Source organism: Dipodomys spectabilis, unplaced genomic scaffold (genome assembly GCF_019054845.1).
Source record: "Dipodomys spectabilis isolate Male_0828 unplaced genomic scaffold, ASM1905484v1 ptg000140l, whole genome shotgun sequence".
NCBI lineage: Eukaryota > Metazoa > Chordata > Mammalia > Rodentia > Heteromyidae > Dipodomys > Dipodomys spectabilis.
The window spans coordinates 13315001-13330012 of NW_024870817.1; the positions used below are offsets into that span (position 1 = coordinate 13315001).

Sequence of the window (15012 nt, forward strand, 5' to 3'; positions counted from 1 at the left end):
ATGACTGTAGCTATTCCATACTGATATATTACAGTATCACCTAAATTAAGAATGAAAAGGTTAAAATATTTTTAAGTAGCTTACTCGCTTTTACTTCAACAAAATTATTTTATCTGTAACAATTTCTTTCATTTAAATTTTAGGAAGTTAAATAAAAATAAAAGTATGCATGTATTTATATATAAGTACACACAATCCCTTATTACTATATGCCTAAAAAGACCAAAAACAATAAGCATATTTAGTGCCCAGGTCGTACTTACTAAAGAGCATTTTTCACTATAAGGAAACTTCTTAAAAAATTGCTGATTTCAGATTTGTGACAATAAATTACAAAATGAACTTGGAATTGCTCACTGTCACCAAAAGGAGGAAAAAGGTCAAGGAATAATATTCCTACTAAATCAAATGGAATAAGATACAAGTTGTCACATGGACAATGTCACCATGAAAATAAATTATAGTACTGAAAAATTACCCATTGCATTGGAAAGAAATTATGAGTCTATGTTGATGAATATATCAGTGGAAGAAATGGAAAGTTTTATATAGTTTTAAAGTAACAACCCACAAAATAAAAGGTTGAAGAATCCTTCAGGTCTTGACTTTAATTATAGTCAATGTGACTCTCATAATGAAGGGACAAATCAAAATCAGGTTATGATTCAAGATATTATAAGACACAGATTCACTTCTATGAATTCCCACCAATGCTGCAAAACCTTATTCTAATACTGAGGAGCTACCAAGTAAATTCAAAATGAGGAACATTCTAGCTTGCTGTCTTTTGTATGTTGAAATAATAAAGGTCAAGGAAAGAGTGAGGAATTACTAAAGATTAAAGGATCAGAAAGACATTACAAATAAACATAATGCATAAATGAGAAAAATATCATTTTGCTAGAAAGATATTTGGATGTTTTCTTCAGTATGGACAACTGGAGCACTCTGACTATAATATGAAGCAATAATTGCACTGATGTTATCTTCCCGGCTTTCATGGTTAAGGGAACATTCTTGTTTGAAGGAAATACACTAACATTAGTGTTAATAGGGACACTCTTTTCTCTAACTTTCAGCATTTCCAATTTAATCAAGTTGGGACGAAAACATTGTCAGGACACTAACAGTGGAATTCTGCTACATTTATAATATGGAAGAACAGCACAATGCTTTCACTTAAAGACTGCCTTTTATTTTGGCTATAGTTCTAGAAAATTACAAACTGCCAGTTGGAGTTAACTGCCTACAGAATTAAGCTTTCCAATCATTGTGCCAGACCCCTGCTTGGAGGAAAATTAAAACAAAACTGTTATCAGATAATGGTCCTTTGGAGAATTAGGAAAGGTTTAGCTTGGCCATAGCCCCAAAACCCATTGTTTTTGGCTATAATAGTATACTCCTTACAAATCAGAATGTTCTTTTTGTCCTATCTGAACACAAGCTCAAAGTTTAAACAATAGCATATGTGCTACATGTTGTGGTTTGGATGTAAAATGCACCTCCACAAACCATGTACTTATAATTTGATACTAAATTGGGATATGACAGAAACTAGTTGAAGGGAATGTCTTTGGAGGCATGCCTCTGGTACTACATCTTTTCTTGAAGCCTCTGCTCTGTCACTCTGCTTTCTGGTCACTACGAGTTTTCTATTGTCAGTGTCGCTTGCATGGGTGCTCTGTTTTACCACAGAGCCAGAAACAACAGGGCCAAGTAACTAATGACTAAAACCACTAAAACTATGAGTGAAAATAACTTTTTTTTAAGTTGATTTTCTCGGTATTCAAGACATGAAGTGGAACTGTGACTCAAGTGGTAGAGTGCTTGCTTTAAGCTGAAGAGCTCAGGGAGAGTGCCCAGGCCCAGAGTTCAAGCCCCATGACCACCACCACCAACAACAACAACAAACCAACAAAGTTGTGCTGGTAGCCTTAGTATGGCCGTGTTTGTGATCGTTTGGGTAAATGCCCAAAAGTTGGATTGTTGGGTCATATGGGAGCTCTATGTGGAGTCTTTTGAGGAACCTCCATACTGCTTTCCAAAGTGGTTGAACAAGTTTAAACTCCCACCAACAATGCAGTAGGATTCCCTTCTGGCCACATCCCCTCCAGCATCTGTTATTATTAGATTTCTTGATTATAGCCATTCTAACTGGAGTGAGGTAGAATCTCAATGTTCTTGCCTTTTATGGCTAGAGTGGTTGAGCATTTCTTCATGTGTCTATTGGCCATTCTTATTTCCTCCTCAGAGAAGTTTCTCTTTAAGTCTTTAGCCCACTTGTTTATTGGACAGTTGTTTCTTTGAGGATTTGTTGTTGGAGGATTTAATTTTTTGAGTTCCAAGTATATTTTACATATGAGACCCTTGTCCGTTGTATGGCTAGTGAAGATCAAGGCTACCAGCACAACTATGTTTATCGCAGCATTATGTGCCATAGCTAAGATATGGGACCAACCCAGATGCCTCTCAATAGATGAATGGATCAAGAAAATATGGTATATATATGTTTTATACACACACACACACACACACACACACAATGAAATTCTATGTCTCCACCAGTAAGAATGGCATTGCCCCATTTGTTAGGAAATGGAAAGACTTGGAAAATATTATATTAAGTAAAGTAAGCCAGGCCCAAAGAAACATAGGTCCCATGGTTTCCCTTATTTGTAATAACTAGTACATGTGTAGGACAAGCAGAAAAGGCCAAAAGCTATGTATATATGAACATATAAGATGGTGTTAAGCGAAATGAACCCCAAGATAGGGACACAAATACCGTTTTTCTTTCTTGCTATTGTTTCTAACGTGCTTATAATGTACCATGTGATTTTTTTGTTGCTTTGTATGTTCCTCCCCCATTTGATGTCAGTGCCCTGCATCTTATATATACACTTCTCTAATTCGGGGAGGAAAGGGAAAAAAAATTCTTAAATAAGGCTACAGGTTGATCCATTGTAACAATGAGATGTACAAGACACTATGTTGAAAAAGAACTTTACAACTTCAATGCAGGGCAGGGGAGGAGGCGCATGGGAACAGGGGTAGTTGCGGAGGTGGGAGGGAAGGGATGATAGGGGGAAAACAAAGGAGGAGGCAACAATGCTCAATAGGAAATGTACTCATTACCTTGCCCAAGTAACTGTAACCATTCTGTACAGCATTTTTACCAAAAAAAAATAAAAAAAAATAAAAAAACAACAACAACAAAAACAAAATATAAGGAAATCAAATCAGGACATTAAAGTTCAACACACACACACGTTATTTTGTTGTAGTCGTTGTTAGTAGTACTAAGGTTTGAACTCACAGTTTTTCACTTGTAAAGTAGTCACTCTACTGCCTGAGCCATGCCTCCAGCTCTTTCTGCTCTGGTTGTTTTTGAGATAGGACCTCACTGTTTTCCAGTTCATGCCTACACTGCTTATGTTTCCTACTGTCAGTGGGAGGACAGATTCATTTTACTATGTTCAGCTTTCTCTATTGAGATGGGATTAACTAGTGTTGTTTTTGTTGTTTAGGCTAGCCTGAAACAACAATCCTCCTAATCTCAGCCTCTCAAGTAATTAGGTGTGTCCCGCCACGTCCTGATACTCATTGTAATAGCTCTCATGAACTTCCTGCCTGGGCAGACCTCAAACTACCACCCGCCTACCCACCTCCCAAGTAGTTAACATTTTAGGAGTCACCTGGCTCGACATCATTCCACAAAGGTAACAGAACAACTGTGCTTTAAAATAGTCACAGAAGACAGTAAAGCATTACCTTGATCCCACTATTAATGTCATCTCAGTAAAGTGCTGAAACAGCAGATCTGCCCTCCCAACAGTAAATACTCACCTGTTGAATTAAAGAGCATTATATAAAAGGGCTCCTCTGTTTCTGGAATGCCATCCTCATTAATGTATACAGATAGGCTCTGCTCTCTACTTTCAGTCTCAAAAGCAAGGACTCCTCCTTTTCCAGCAAGAACAAAGTCTCCCTCTTTTTCGGTAGCCTTTCCATCCCTTGTAGCATATTGGACAGTGCAGGTAACATCCACAGATCCATTCCTGAGAACTGTAAAGTTGGCGGTCTCACCTTCCTGAACCCTTACCACTCGAGGCTCTGAAAAATCCACCGAGAAGAAACACATAAGCCTTTCACATTCCACCAACACATATTCAGGTCACTCTCATTTATCTCTGCCACCCAGGCATGATAAATACACTACATCAGCTCCATTCCCAACTCTGAGCCAGGGCCTTTCTTAACACATTGACAATGGCCTTCTTCTTGCCTTCATATCTACAAGATCCCTTGTCTTTGGCACCCAATTTGTCAATAAATTATATACTCCTTGAAATTCTTTGACCACTCATTTGTAAGTCTTCTTTTGAAGTTGAAGCTGTAAGTTGTTAGACAACCAAACCAACTATCTTATGTTTTATTTTGGCCACAGCAATTGACAGGCATCTGAGCATAAGATGAATACAAAAAGTGTCTATTCATTGAAGCTTAAAAACAAGTATCAATAAAACTCAAGAGATTTTAAAGGTTTCTACTTCAGTATATGGTCCTTTATAGGGGATTTACCAAAAACAATTAAGGAGGGGTTAGACATCAATTAAGATGCATAAATAAAACTAAAGGATGTCTCAGGTGACCCAAGACCATTCTAGCAAGCAGTAAAGTAACAAATAAAAGATTCTTGATTCACATGCCTATTCACATGTCTTTTTCTTTTTTAAAAAAAGTTTTTTATTGTGAAAATACTGCACAGAGGGGTTACAATCACACGAGCAAGATAATGAGTACATTTCTTATCAAGCATTGTTGCCTCTTCCTTTGTTTTTCCCCTACCATCCCTTCCCTCCCATCTCCACAACTACATTCCCCCCTCCCACCCACCTCCCACGCTTAAATTGTAAAGTTCGTCTTTTGAACATAGCAAGACTGTCTTTTTCTACATGAAAGAAAATATCTTGAAATTATAAAGAAGATCAGACATAGAGCTCACAAAACAATATTCAGGTTATTTTTTGTGTGTTTCACATTATACTTCGAACACCTTAACGAATCACGAAAATATATTAAGTAAGCAGCAAGTATACTTCACTGAAAGTTCAGTTGAACATAAACATGCATACTATGGTTAAGATGTAAGCCCACTCAAATATGACAGCAATACCACCTGCAAAGTAGATGGGGTCATCGTTTCCTCCAATCCTCAGGGTGGCAGTCGTTCTGTTCCCTACTTGAGCTCCCCCAGTGGCATTAAGCAAGATAATGGTAAATTCTTCCATTTCCTCGGGAATCTTTTGGAAAATTATACATATTAAGTCAAGTGAATTACCCATACAATTATACTATATACACCAAAATCAATATACTTAAAACAAAAAAATGAACTCTTTTAGGAATGTAATGTTGGAGCAACCTACTAATGGTTCATGCCTGTAATCCTGGTTATTCAGAAGGCTGAGATCCAAAGGATCTTGGTTCAAAGCCAACTAAGCAGAAAAGGTCATGAGACTATCTCCAAAATAAACAGCAAAAAGCAGAGCTGGAGGCACAGCCCAAGCAATAGGAAACCTACCAAGTAATAAGCAGAAGACTCTAAGTTCAATCTGCAGAAATACAGGAAAATGAATGCTAATATTCACTTCCATTTCCAAGGCAGACACTTAGTCAAATAATTCTTCTAAAACTAAAGTATTCTTAGCCAGACACCTGTGATCCTCCTACTCAGGGTGCTGAGATCTAAGCATCACAGTTTCAAGCCAGCCAGGTTAGAAAAATCTGTAAGATTAGCCACCAAAAAAAGCAAGCAATGAAGTTGTGGCTTATGTGGAAGAGCCCTAGCTTTGAGTAAATAATAGCTCAGGGACAGTGCTCTGGCCCTTAATTCAAGCTCCAGGACAAGCACAAAAATAAAATAAAATAAAGAATAAACTATTCTTAAAAGACTCAGACCCTCTCAAAAACATATTATAAGATGCAGTAATCCAAAAGGCTATTTTATTTTGACTAATGAGAAAGTGTAATGGAAATATATTTTGCCTTAAATAAGGTAAAAATAAGCCAGGTGCTGGTAGCTTACATCCTAGCTACTCAGGAGGATGAGATCTGAGGATCATGGTACAAAGCCAGCCCAGGCAGGAAAGCCCATAAAACTCTTATGTCCAATAAACTACTCAGAATAAGCCGGAAATAGAGCTATTGCTCAAGTGGTAGAGCACTACCCTTGAACCAAAGAAGCTCAGGAACAGTGCCCAGGCCTTGAGTTCAAGCCTCAGGACCAGCATAAAACCAAACAAAACCAAAAAAGAAGGCAAAAATAAACATGCTATATAGCTTACATTATTTCCATGAAAATAGGAAAAATATTGTCTATAAGAAAAAATAATTAGGTGACACACTTAGAACATAGTAAGCAACAGACCCAGATCTAAACCTCTTAGAAACTTCACAAGATTTCACATGAGAATCATGAAGACCTTACTTCCATGTCCTAGCAAGATGAGATTCCCACATCTTATCTAGTGAGCAGTCCTCTCCTCGCTACATTTTTGTCTCATGAGGAAGAAAGAGCCTTCACAGCTCTTCTCAGCACAGCCCTCTGAGAAAGGTTTGGTTTCCAGTGTTATTAAGTTCTTTCTCTCGTATCAGTAAGATGAGGGACTATGTTGGGCCCATTATTCTATGGCTGAGGGTTCTAGTTCTTAGCATGAACCACAGGATACACAGGAGATAACTTCACTTCAAAGACAAGCCAAGTGCTTAAGATCCCCCAAACTACTACTATCAGTTCCAACAGTGAAATATACTTTCAAGGAAAGCCAAAATAATGTTACTTTGGTCAAATATTGAGCTTTTGATCAGATACTTTCATCACAAAACGCTACCAGATATTTAATTTTTTAATAAAAATAATGACTGAAGCAGGAATATAGTTCACTGATAAGATACTTGCCTAGCATGCACATGACTAAAGACAATTCTCAACACCCAAGATAAAATAAAACAAAAACAAAAACAAAAAATGATTGAGCAGCTACACTAAGTAAATATATACAATATTTACCTCATCTGGAAGGGAGTAGACAGTAATATTTTTTGAAAATTCCTGATCTCCAAAGAAAATAGTCCCTTGTACAGGAAATACATCTTGTGTAAAGTCTGGACTAACCACCCACGATACATTAACATCACCAAAGTTGCCTTGATTTCTTACCACACCATAAATAGCTGAGAAATAAAAACATATAATATAGATGAACATATATTAAACTTTAAAACCAGCAAAGAATTTGCTCAAATAAACAAAAGTAAAAAAACAAACTCCTTTTAAAAAAACCAAATTATATGTTTAGCACATCCACTGAGGTTTATATTTTAAAAAACAGCTTATTCTTCCTTCTGTATGTATACAATTAATATAATAAAATAAATGTGCTGAATATCTCCTATCAGTTTGAATTTTTTTTGTTGGTCATAAGGCCTTAACTCAGCCTGGGTGCTGTCTCTCAGCTCTTCAGCTCAAGGTTAGTGCTCTACCACTTGAGCCATAGTGACACTTCCAGCTTTTTCTGCTTATGTGGTGCTGAGAAATCAAACCCAGGGCCTCATCCATGCAAGGCAAGCACTCTACCACTGAGCCACCTTCCCAGCCCTCAGTTTGAATTTTTTAAGTCATCTGGAAAATGATATCTGAAGGCATTTAGAAGAAGCTTGACCTATCCACTCAGAGTGATTTTCTTGGACAGACCTGTCTTCAAATACACAAGATTATGTAAACCTAGTTTGAATGTTTGAGTGCCTGAGTTGCACTGTATCTGGTGAACTGAAATCAAAATACAGCTGCAGTTATCAGTATCATCACAATGTTTAGGTAAGTATGAAGTGTTCATAGATTTATTTATAACACAGTTTTGACTATGGCTGATCAAAACAATAATAATTTTAAAAACCAAAAGAAATTTCCAAAACAATTAAATTTTCATGTGTGCATTACACAGCTCAATTAATGTGCAGAAGTTCTCAGTCAACCCCAAATATTGTCACTTGTGTTTAAATCATTCTATGACCTGCTGAGTGTTTCCCTGGCCTTAATTTTGTGACAATCTGCCTGCCAGAAATAAATGCCGACTGTAAAGCAAAGTAGAAGTTAATGGGTTCAAGTTTTTTAAAAAGTGAAATTTTTAGATTTGTTTAAAGGCAGCATATCTTTAGCAGGAATTGTGAGCCATTCATGGGAAACCTAAGCATCCATAGTACCTCAGAGAGCTATATGCATCCTGTACATTTCACTGTTTTTCCTAAGTGGTGGACTCCTTGAAACCATCTACCTATGAATATGAAAGATCAAATATACTATGTAAGAAATAAAAATGAGCAATACTAAATTTATTTACTACATGTGGTTTCTGAAGTAGAATGGACAATTCAAAATAACTTGTTACAGCTGGGCACAGATGGCTCATGTCTATAATTGTAACTACTCAGAAGGCTGAGATGTGAGGATCAAATTTCAATACCAGACAAGCAGATGAATCCATCTGATTTGTGTGTCCAGTTAACTAGCAAAAAAATAAAAAAGCACCAAACTGAAGGTTCACATGGTAGAGCACCAGTCATGACAGAAAAAGTCAGGCAAGAATGTTAAGCCCTGAGTTCAAGCCCTAGTACCAGCACAAAAACAAATATATATATGCAAATATATATAAATATATAAAAATGTATATATACAAATATATATGTATATGTATACATAAATCAGTATTAAGGCTCCTTAAAAGACTGCACCTAGAGGTCACCTATGATCCAGCAATCCCACTTTGGAGCGTTTACCCAAATGATCACAAAAAGCACATACTAAAGCTACCAGCACAACTACGTTTATTGCAGCATTATTCACTATAGCTAAGATATGGAACTAACCCAGATGCTTAGTTTAATGGATCAAGAAAATGTGCTATATATATATATAATGGAATTCTATGCCTCCATCAGAAAAAATGACATTGCCCCATTTGTTAGGAAATGGAAAGACTTAGAAAAAATTGTATTAAGGGAAGTAAGCCAGACCCAAAGAAACATAGGTCCTATGGCTTCCCTTATTTGCAATAACTAGTATATATCTAGGATAATCTTACCAGACAAGCAGAAAATGCCAAAAGCTATGTATATATGACCATATAAGATGATGCTAAGTAAAATGAACCTCAAGATAGGGACACAAGAGGTTTTTTCCTTGTCAATCTTGGTTTTAATGTACTATATGATTTTTTTGTTTCTTTTGTATGTTCTTCCCCCATAGTATAATCCCTGTTGTCACTGAATTTGATTCTGATGCCCTGAATCTTGTATATACATTTTTTTCTAACTTGGGAGGGGAAGGGAAATAACAAAATGCTGAAACAAGGATACAAGTTGACCCATTATAACAATGAGATATATAAGACACTATGTTGAAAACAACCCTTGGGGTTGGGAAGGAGTTGGGGAGGTGGAGAGAGAAGGAATAGTAGGGAAAAAACAAAGGATGGATAACAATGCTCAATAGGAAATGTCCTCATTACCTTACTCATGTAACTGTAACCCCTCTGTACAGTATCTTTACAATAAAAATATGTAAAATATATATATACATATATTTATTTACTAAAGATGTAAACTAAAAAATGACAACTTTCTTCTTCAGTAAATAGAAATAAAATATAGAAAGTAAAATAAATTACCACTGTAGGTATCATCTCCTTTGCTTTCATTTATCATCATAGTTATACCATCAGAAACAAATTCTATAATCCCGTGAGGATCATCATTTTTTAGAATTGTTATGTTGACGACTGTCGCGCTTCCCAGTTTGCTCTCCCTTTCACCATGGCTGCTGAGAACCACCCAATAGTGCTCGTCCAACTGTAACCAAGATAGCAAATTAGGATAGATGGAAGACTAATTTCTACAGAAAATATGCATGTATTCAATGATAGTATATTTAATTTTTCATAAGCATACAAATTATTTAAAAGACAAAAGAGCTGATAGTCCTAGAAAAAATAGCTACCAATTAAGAAACACAAAACGTAAGTCTACATCATCCTGAAAGGAAAAAGATAAACAATGGTATTAATTCTAAAGTAGGAATGAGTCATATTCATGGATGAACTAGTAGTCCTTTAAACTAGCAAGAGTAAAGAAGAGAAATATGTAAGCTGCAGGTGCACTGAAGTGTAAACATAGCAAAACTATATGTGGACATGCTAACATACACGTATTTGTTTCCCTTAAAAAGTGATTGTAGCCAGGCACCAGTGGCTAACGTCTGCAATCCCAACTACTCAGGAGGCTGAGATCTGAGGATCATGGTTTAAAGCCAGCCTGGGCAGGAAAGTCCATGAAAGTGGAGATGTGGCTCAAATGGTCAAGTGCTAGCTTTGAACAAAATAGCTCAAGAACAGTGTCCAGGGCCTGAGTTCAAGTCCATGAACTAGTACAAAAAAAAAATAGTTAACTTTCATTTCAAAACCACATCACTAAAATTTCCATTAAAACAGCTTATATAAATAATACAAATGAAGATAATACACATAAAGATAAAAATAATACAAATAAAGATAAAAAGAGATAAAACCTGATCACACAGTGAAGTCTCAGATGGTTTGGTTTGGGCATTGCTCTTCATAGGACAAAAACAGTTCATCTGAAACATATGTTTGGGTTCTTAAGCATTTTTTTTTAAATTTCCAAACAAACCCATTTCTCATCCTGTAGCTTTCGTAACAATGTTCAAAATATTTATAACAAAGACTATCAACAAAGACTATCAACTTTCCACAAAAGCAAATACCTCTGGTATGCCATCCAGTCTGGTCAGTAAGGTGATCACTATTTCTCTTTCGCCGGGCTTAAATTCTAAGACCCCCATGTTCCCGTAGAATTCACCATCTCGTGGCTCCACTCTGTAGTGCAGGAACTGTTTTACCAGAGCTCCCCTGGAACGCATGATGTGGAGCTCTACAGCTTCTCCTTCCTTTCAAAAACAAGACCCACGAAAGTGGGAGTCATTTTAACTCATCCTTCCACAGCTGTGGGCCCAGTGGAAGGTTCAAGCTTACCTTTATGACATAGGGTCCTCTGGAAGCAGGACAAAATTCAAAAACTCCCCCAGGATCATCATTTTCCAAAATAACTAGGTCGCGACTAGTATATCCAGATTTTAGCACTTGATTTTCCACGTTGGCCCTGGAGAAGTCAGAAGGGTAAAGAGAGGCACTCCTTATAGTAATACTGCTGAATTTTGCTCTACTACAGCTCTCCCAGATAATAAAAGGGAAATAATTAGAAACAACACCTTAATGTGAATGTACATATACTAAAATCATCTATGACAATAATGGTCTTAGAACACTTACAGAACAACTACTTCTGAATTCCTTGTATCTTAGATATCAGTCTATCATTAGAACTGATCAAAGAAATGCAAGAATCTGAGAGTTTAAAAGCCAGAAAACTCTTAAGAATTTTCCATCTTGAAAGCTTCTCTGAATCTTTCCGAATGTCACTCCTATTGAACTAAAACATACTCATATGTGGACCTCAAAGACAAAAGATAAACTGGGACATGATAAATTATACAGATCTCTAGACATTCAAACAGTGAGACTAAAGGAAGGTATTTATACGAGAGGATCACTAAAGTTCAGTAACTATGTGCATGTGATCAGATAAAATGGTATTTACCAAAATGAACCCCAAGAAATGAAAACAAGGGTTCTCTGTTTTTTTTTCTTTGTTGCTCTTTTTGTTTTCTGTACCCTTTGTCTTACCTGTAAATTTATCTATTTTAGGGAGGTTAAAGGAGGCAAAGAAAAGGTGTGACAAAGGGTTAACAAATTCAACAGTGGTACTCACTGGACACTATGTTGAAAATGAACTATATAATTTGTGGGTGGGGAAAGGAGAGAAAAATTGGTGGGGAGGGGAGATGTGACATTGTTCAAAAAGGAATGTACCCTTTACCTGATGTATGTGACTGTGACCCCTCTGTACATCACTTTTACACTAACAATAAAAATATATTTTAAAACATCACAGTAAAACCACAACTAATATGTAGAACTATGTATAAAAGGCAGCATAATAGAACATATGAATGAATACCTTTCCCAGGCTTTCAGAAACTTAAGAATCCACACTTAGCATGTCAATGACTACAGAGGAATCTAAACAGTATAATTATTATTTTGTTGCTAATGACAATGATTTTTCCATATAAATTTGTCCCCATTACTCTTACATTAATATCTTATAATTTAAAGTTCCTGTACTCACATAACCTAGTAGGTAAGAACCTGAATCTAAATGAAAAATATAACCAGGCATTGGTGGCTCATGCTTGTAATGCTAGCTACTCAAAGACTGAGATCTGAGGACAGTGGTTCAAAACCAGCCAAAATAGGAAAGTCTGTGAGAATCTTATCTCCAATTAACTATCAAAAAACTGGAAGTGGATCTGTGGTTCAAATTACCAGCTCTAGTAAAAAAAATCTAAGCAAGAGGGTGAGACCCTGATTTCAAGTGATGGTACTAGCGCACACATGCACGCACGCACGCACGCACGCACACACACACACACACACACAACAGTAACCTATAAAAATTTACTCCAAGCATTAAACAATAGAATTTTTTAACTTTCTTAAAATATGCCACCCATAAGTAAAAGGTAAATTTTGAAAAGTTCTATATAAAACACGCATGAAAGCATAAATTAACTCAGACAAGTAAGAAAAGTGTTAAATACCTGTTAAACAAGATGCGATTCATAATTTCACAAATAAAGTACATTCTTAACTATTCCCTAAGTTATCTATAAACATATAGAAAATTAAAAATATTCTTCAGAATTAAAGTTCTTCAAAATATGTGATAACACTAATTGTTAGACTTTTTTTTCCTGGTCAGTCCCTGAGCTTTTTTGCTCAAGGCTAACAATCCATCCCTTTAAGCCATAGCTCCACTTTTGGTTATTGAGTGGATAATTAGATATAAGAGTCTCATGGGGACCTTCCTGCCTAAGCTGACTTTGAATGGCAATCCTCGGATCTCAGCCTCCTGAATAGTTAGGATTATAGGCATGAGCCACCGGAGCTGGCTAGACATTTTATTAAATATCTTAATCACATTCCTAACTGAAAACTTAAGAACCCCCCCCCCCTCAGAGCTTCAAATAATATGCTGAAATCACATACACAGCATGCACTGGACAAGGAGCATTTCTCAGGATCTGGGACCATGCAGAACTCCCCCCATCTCATCCAAACACAAGCACTTAAAAAAACAAAATGACAAATCACCAAAAACAAGGTATTATCTTTGAACACTTACCCAAAATACACGACAAATCTTTCTGTTTCTACCCTGTCAACACAGAAAACACCGTGGGAGGGAGGAAAAATGAGGCAGAGGCACCATTTACCAAAAAGCTCACCAATATTTCTAGAAACTTAGCATGACAGGATAAAAATAAAGCTAAAGAAAGCTTTCTTGTTTCCTCCAAGACCCTGTAATGTTTGCTTTCTGGGAATTATGCACAGTGTTCTTTGCCAGTGAAAAATGCTCGGAAGAGGTTGAACAGTGCTCAATTATGGAAGTTGACCTCATGGCCAGCCAGCATATCAAGGTCTATTCAAGGCTTTCCTTTCCTGCCTCCTCTATGGTGCTTGTGTCTGCCAAGAATTGTGCCTGCTTTACACATTGGCACCTGAGCACATTTCACTCATCCCTACTCATATTTACATAGTAGTTTTAATTAGATTTTTAAAACTCCATCTTTAGATCTAATGGCTTTTGTTGAGTTAGAAACATTAAAATTCTGTAGCAAAAAATTTACACCTGATATGGTTTATGCAGAAACATATTCAAGAAGTCATAGAATATCACAATAAGTTTTCATTACAATTATATATCAGGAAATAAATATAAATACTTTTTCCAATCTCAACAATGTCTCTTGTTTTCAAATCGCCATGCAAAGCTCTATCAAAATGTAAAGGCATTTTTGAGTATAATGTTTAAGTCAAATGCATCATTAATAAATATGGAGCTTCCTATCACATACTTAAATTCCTTCTGATTATTTGTGATTTGGAGAAGATTAACTCTACAGTATTTTTAGAGACTATGGTATTGAAAGCAACTAGTTATTTAGTGTAAGAGAAATTTTTATTATCTTAAGCTGAAATACAAAGAATTTAAGTTTACATTTAACATTTCAAGAAAATTGTAAACTATGTCCTAATAAGAAGTATAACTCTATTTTATGAGAAGGTTGTATTGTGAGTCCCTCAATCAATCACACCTCCTATTGTGCATTTATTGTTTCACTTAACTTTTGCTACCAATCCACAAAATTACAAGAAGGATCTGCTAACACAGACCCTTTCAAATCATAAATTTTATTCTTATTATTTAACTAAATGTTTTCATGCTTCAATGTAATTTGCTTATTCTTTTTTTAATTTTTTTTATTTTTATTGTGAACATACTGTACAGAGGGGTTACAATTACATGGGCAAGATAATGAGTACATTTCTTATCAAGCATTGCAGCCTCCTCCTTTGTAATTTGCTTATTCTTGATAATACACTAATTACTAATTGAATGAACACACTGTAGCATATATTTTAATTAATTTCTTCTATTAGAAAAGAACTAGCAGGATGACCCATTGTAACAATGAAAGACACTATGTAGAAAATGAACTTTACAACTTGGGGAGGTGGAGATGGAAGGGATGGTAGGGGAAAAACAAAGGAAGAGGTAACAACGCTCGATAGGAAATGTACTCATTACCTTATTCGTGTAACTGTCACCCCTCTGTACACTATTTTTATAATTAAAAACATAGAAAGAAAAGAACTAATAATTTCTGAAATATTCTATCATTTGTATCCATAGAGAGAGGGGGAGAGAAAAGCAAGACACATTAAAATTATGTTAATTTCAAATGTTCATATG

General features: G+C 35.9%; 1 protein-coding gene across 1 annotated transcript in view; it reads right to left on the reverse strand.

Annotated features, from left to right (window-relative positions):
- Positions 1-15012, reverse strand: part of Adgrv1 (adhesion G protein-coupled receptor V1) — a 479179-nt gene that overhangs the window by 444094 nt on the left and 20073 nt on the right. The window contains exons 11-17 of the mRNA XM_042690972.1: positions 11109-11235; positions 10841-11023; positions 9729-9909; positions 7073-7236; positions 5180-5303; positions 3847-4113; positions 1-40 (exon numbers count right to left, since the gene is read on the reverse strand). The exon at positions 1-40 is cut by the window's left edge and continues 87 nt beyond it. Of these exons, the coding sequence (XP_042546906.1) occupies positions 1-40; positions 3847-4113; positions 5180-5303; positions 7073-7236; positions 9729-9909; positions 10841-11023; positions 11109-11235 (1086 nt within the window). The remainder of the gene's footprint in view (positions 41-3846; positions 4114-5179; positions 5304-7072; positions 7237-9728; positions 9910-10840; positions 11024-11108; positions 11236-15012) is intronic.